At 45.4% G+C, this 4,475-nt stretch overlaps 1 protein-coding gene across 1 annotated transcript in view; it reads right to left on the bottom strand.

Annotated features, from left to right (window-relative positions):
- The window catches only part of SNIP1 (Smad nuclear interacting protein 1), an 8,495-nt gene that overhangs the window by 3,783 nt on the left and 237 nt on the right, over window positions 1–4,475 (bottom strand). The window contains exons 2-3 of the mRNA XM_015572772.1: window positions 2,714–2,857; window positions 1,056–1,687 (exon numbers count right to left, since the gene is read on the bottom strand). Of these exons, the coding sequence (XP_015428258.1) occupies window positions 1,056–1,687; window positions 2,714–2,857 (776 nt within the window). The remainder of the gene's footprint in view (window positions 1–1,055; window positions 1,688–2,713; window positions 2,858–4,475) is intronic.

The following is a 4,475-nucleotide window of genomic DNA, read 5'->3' as shown; positions in this document are numbered from 1 at the left end:
GGGGGGGGGGTAATGGTGATGGAAGACTTGACATAGGGTGGTGAATACACAATACAATATATAGATGATGTATTATAGAACTGAACACCTGAAACCTATAATTTTATTAACCAGTCACCCCAATAAGTTCAATAGAAGAAAGAAAACTGTGGACCAAATCTTGCCTCAGATCATCCAGCTTTTTATTAACACTGCCTAGATGTGGTAAATAACTGGCTTCAATACAGCTCAAGTTCAAACTAAGAAACAAGGAGAAGACATGACCTTAAATCTAGAAATTAGGAGCAAGTTAACTAATACTTCGTAAAAAGGTGAGACCTGGTACTTGGTGGATAGGAAATTCATGGTAGATCAAAAGCTTAAAATGCAGCCCCTGCCAGGTAGCTTAGTTGGTTAGAGCAGTGTGCTGATACGTGAAGGTCAGGGGTTCCATCCCCAATAAGGTTGCACATAAGAATTAACCAATGAATGCATAAATAAATGGAACAATAAATCAATGTTTCTCTCTCCCTTTCGCTCTTCACAATTAATCAATAAATTTGCCATAATTAAGAAAATTTTTTGGGTTGTTTATAACTTCAAAGTTAAGAGTACTAGATTTGAGCCAGAGTTCTATTATGGGGAGTCACTTGGCTTTGGGGAGTGACTTAGGCAAGTCACTTGGCTTTGCTGAATGTTCATCTTCTCACCTGTCAGATGGGGGCATTAGTACCTATGCTATCCTCCTAACAGGATTGATGGATCAAACAATAGCAGATGTACTATGCAAACTGTCAAGACACAGCCAACACATTCTCAATTATATTTCCATTTAACAACCCTGTGAGGTAAGTAGAAACTGAGGCCCAGAGAGTGGCTTGTCCCAGGTCAAACATCTGGCAAGTGGCAGGATTCCCAACACCAAGTTCAATGCTTTTATACAAATATAAGTAATTACTTAAAGGGTAATTAGATTAATACTCCTAAAGACGAATATTAGATACAAGGGGTACGGATTCTTTTGCATATACATGCACACAAAACTTAGTAATCCTGAGACACTAGCTTCTGCTCACACTTGGCTTTCTTTCTGCAAATGCACGTACCTATACTGGAAGACCGCGTGCTGCTTTGAACAAGAGGGATGATCGATTGGAATGTCTGCAATACGGCGGTGTCGCCCCAGGAGGTAAGCGCTCTGTCGATGGATGTACATGATTGGAAGCACCTCATCATTTTTAAATGGGTAGAGACGCCACCGTTTTTTAGGGATACGTGCTTCGGGGGGCTCGCTATATTTAATGACTACACCTCGGAAGGTGTTCGTGTCCTCAAGAAGTGCCCCAGAAAGTTCAAAGCTTGGCTTTTCCTTGACGGGCACCTCTTTGTTTTTGTTGCTGCCACCAGGTGGAGGAACCAAGTCCTGAGACTCAGTACCGCTGGTACTGACTTCATTCTTTTGGCGATGCTCCCGCCTCCGGGCATTATAGAACTCCCGCTCTGCTTCCTGAGCCGGCAGGTTCTGAAGGTCTCGATCACGTCCCTGAGCCGGCCCACTCCCAGGTCTCTCATTAGAGGTTCTCCTCTGGTGGGAGTGGCCCCTGTGCCTGCCTCGGTCACTATTCCTAGCTCGCCTGTGCTCCTGTTCTGATGCTTCCCGGTGCTGCCGATCTTCCCGTTCTCTCCGGGGTGGATGATCTTCACGCTCCTGAAATTTGAGCAGACTCAGTAGATTCAAGGCAGTCCAAAATCTATGAACAAGCTGCATTCAAAAAGTCATTTGTGATTTGGACTTTGGCATTCAAGAGCAAAATGCTGCCCAGCCAGCCTGGCTCAGTGGTTGAGCTCCGGCTATGAACTATAAGGTCATGGTTCAATTCCCAGTCAGGGCATATATGCCCAGGTTGCAGACTCAATCCCCAGCCAATCAATGATTCTCATCATTGATGTTTCTATCTCCCTTCCTCTCTGAAATCAATAAAAAGAAAAAGATACACAAATGACCGATAAGCATATGAAACGATGTTCAACATCACTAACCATCAGGGAAATGCCAATCAAAACCACATATATATATATATTTTTTTTTTTTTAAAGCAAAATGCCCCACAGAAATAAGGTTATCAGTGGTTATGTTTCCATGCAAGGCCACACTGTGTATCCCATGCTGTTGCCCAATTATAGCTCTAACAGTGTCAGCCCATGTTCAGAGCTCTAGAAACAGGAGTGCCTGCAGGCAAACTTAAAAGGGATCATATACAGAAAATAGAACAGAGAGAGCTAACTAGTCACAAACAGGATCAATGTGTAAAGAAAAAGCTAGCTTTCTCCTATGCCAACAGTTTAAAAATGTCTCATTTCAACAGTAACAAAAATTACTCAATACCCAGGAATACACTTAAGAAACATGTAAGATCTGCCCGGGATCAATTGGTTGAAGCGGCATCCCCTGCACCGGAAGATCCTGTTTGATTCCCAGTCAGGGCATATTTTTATGCCTTGACTGTATAGAGGTCACCATTGCAAGAAACAAGGTAAAGAGTATACGCCTATGTTAGCTTTACAACTACAGGCATATACACTTTTTCATTCAACAAAAAAGCAGGTAAAAAAAGTCACCCAGTTTTGAGAAAATCCCATGGCAGATGCAGGTGAACACATGCACAAGACTTTAGCGATGGTGGTAACGGGCTCTAGATTCAGACCCAGCACCAGAACATCTCAATCCACGCACCTGCTTCACTTTGACGGTCGAGTGGTGAGGACTTCGGCTTCTGTTACTCCGAGGAGACTTGCTTCTTCTCCCTGAGGACTTTTTCTTTTTGGCTGGGGACCTGTTAAGACAATGGCACACAAAGGATTTTATCTCCATTTCCCTCCCCCATGTAAATTACCTTCAAATATCAGGTTTGTGAAGGTCTCTGCTTTTCACACTACAGGAGTCAGGAGCTTCACCTTCCTAGCCCACAGTCTCCCCTGAGTTCCAGACCCACAGACATAACTGCCTACCAAACCTTCTCACACTTACATAACTCTTGATTCCCGACCCCTCAAAACGTCTCCTCTCTCAGTCTTTGCCATGGCAGTGGCACCACCATCCACCCTGCTCAAGCCAAAAACCTAGAAGTCATCCTTGACCCCTTTTCCCCTCACCAACAGCGTCCACACCCCTCCCCCACAGTCACATTCAACCCAGCAGCAAGTCCTCTCCCGTCTCCTCCCTCTCCTACCTCATTCCAACCACTCTCCTTAATCACCACACTGGATTTTTTTCTATTCCTAAAACAATCACAATTGTCCGGGCCAGGTAGCTCAGGTGGTTAGCGTGTCATCCAAATACACCAAGTCTGCAGGTCCCATCCCAGCCAGGACACATACAAAAGTCAACCACTGTATGCATAAATAAGTGGAACAAAAATCGATGTTTCTCCCTCTCTCTCCCTTCCTCCCTCTCTAAACCAATCAATAAAAATAAATAAGCCCTAACGGGCTTGGCTCAGTGGATAGAGTGTCAGCCTGTGGACTGAAGGGTCCCAGGTAGGATTCCAAACAAGGGCATGTACCTTGGTTGCAGGCACATCCCCAGTGGGGGGTGTGCAGGAGGCAGCTGATCCGAATCATCGATGTTTCTGTCCCTCTCCCTTCCTCTCTGTAAAAAGATCAGTAAAATATGTTTAAATAAATAAATAAACAAAAAATAAATAGGACAATCACAACTGACTCCATTACAGGTTCTTTGCACACAGTTTCCCCTGCCTGGGTCCTTACAAGGCTGGATTAGTCTTATCATTCAGGTCTCAGCTCAAATGGCACCTTTTCAAAGCAGCCTTCTCCCACTTCCCTCCAATCTCTGTCAGGTTAAATGTTTTAACCTATTCGTAATACGTTACTAACAAACTATTTTCTTTTTTTGCTAGTTATTTTGTCTCAGGGTCAGAGGACATCAATTCAAGGGGGTAATGTCCATCTATCTTTCATTTTATTTTATTTTTGAGAGAGAGGGGGAGGAAGAGGAGAGAGACCTCGATTTGTCGTTCCACGTACTTATACAATCCACCGGTTGGTTCTTGCTTGTGCCCTGACCCGGGACCCAGCGGAACCACACGAGGCTCTCACCAACCGAGCCATCCGGCCCCCCGTTCAGCCCCGGTACCCGGGCAATCTTCAGCACATGACAGGTACTCAGTAAAACTATGTGGAACGAATAAATGAACGCGCCTAGCAAGAGACAACCCTGGGCGCTCCGAGTGGAAACCTTTGGGGGCAGATCATTAAAAAGACACCGCCCACACTCCACTCGCAGGCAGATGGGGGAAACCTTTCAACTTAAAATGATCCTTGCTGGCCGCTAAGTGCTGGGCACACAGACACGAAGAGGTGGGGTCCTGTCCACTAGGCCCTTCACGCGCAGCGACAACGCTAGTGACAAATACACAGTAACACCAGCACTGCCGGTACTTCCCCCGCCGGAGGGTTACGGCCCCGCCGCTGCGCTC

This window comes from Myotis davidii, unplaced genomic scaffold, assembly GCF_000327345.1.
Source record: "Myotis davidii unplaced genomic scaffold, ASM32734v1 scaffold88, whole genome shotgun sequence".
In the NCBI taxonomy this organism is placed as follows: domain Eukaryota; kingdom Metazoa; phylum Chordata; class Mammalia; order Chiroptera; family Vespertilionidae; genus Myotis; species Myotis davidii.
Note: the sequence above shows the minus strand (reverse complement) of the source record. Positions and strands in the feature narration are given on the sequence as shown.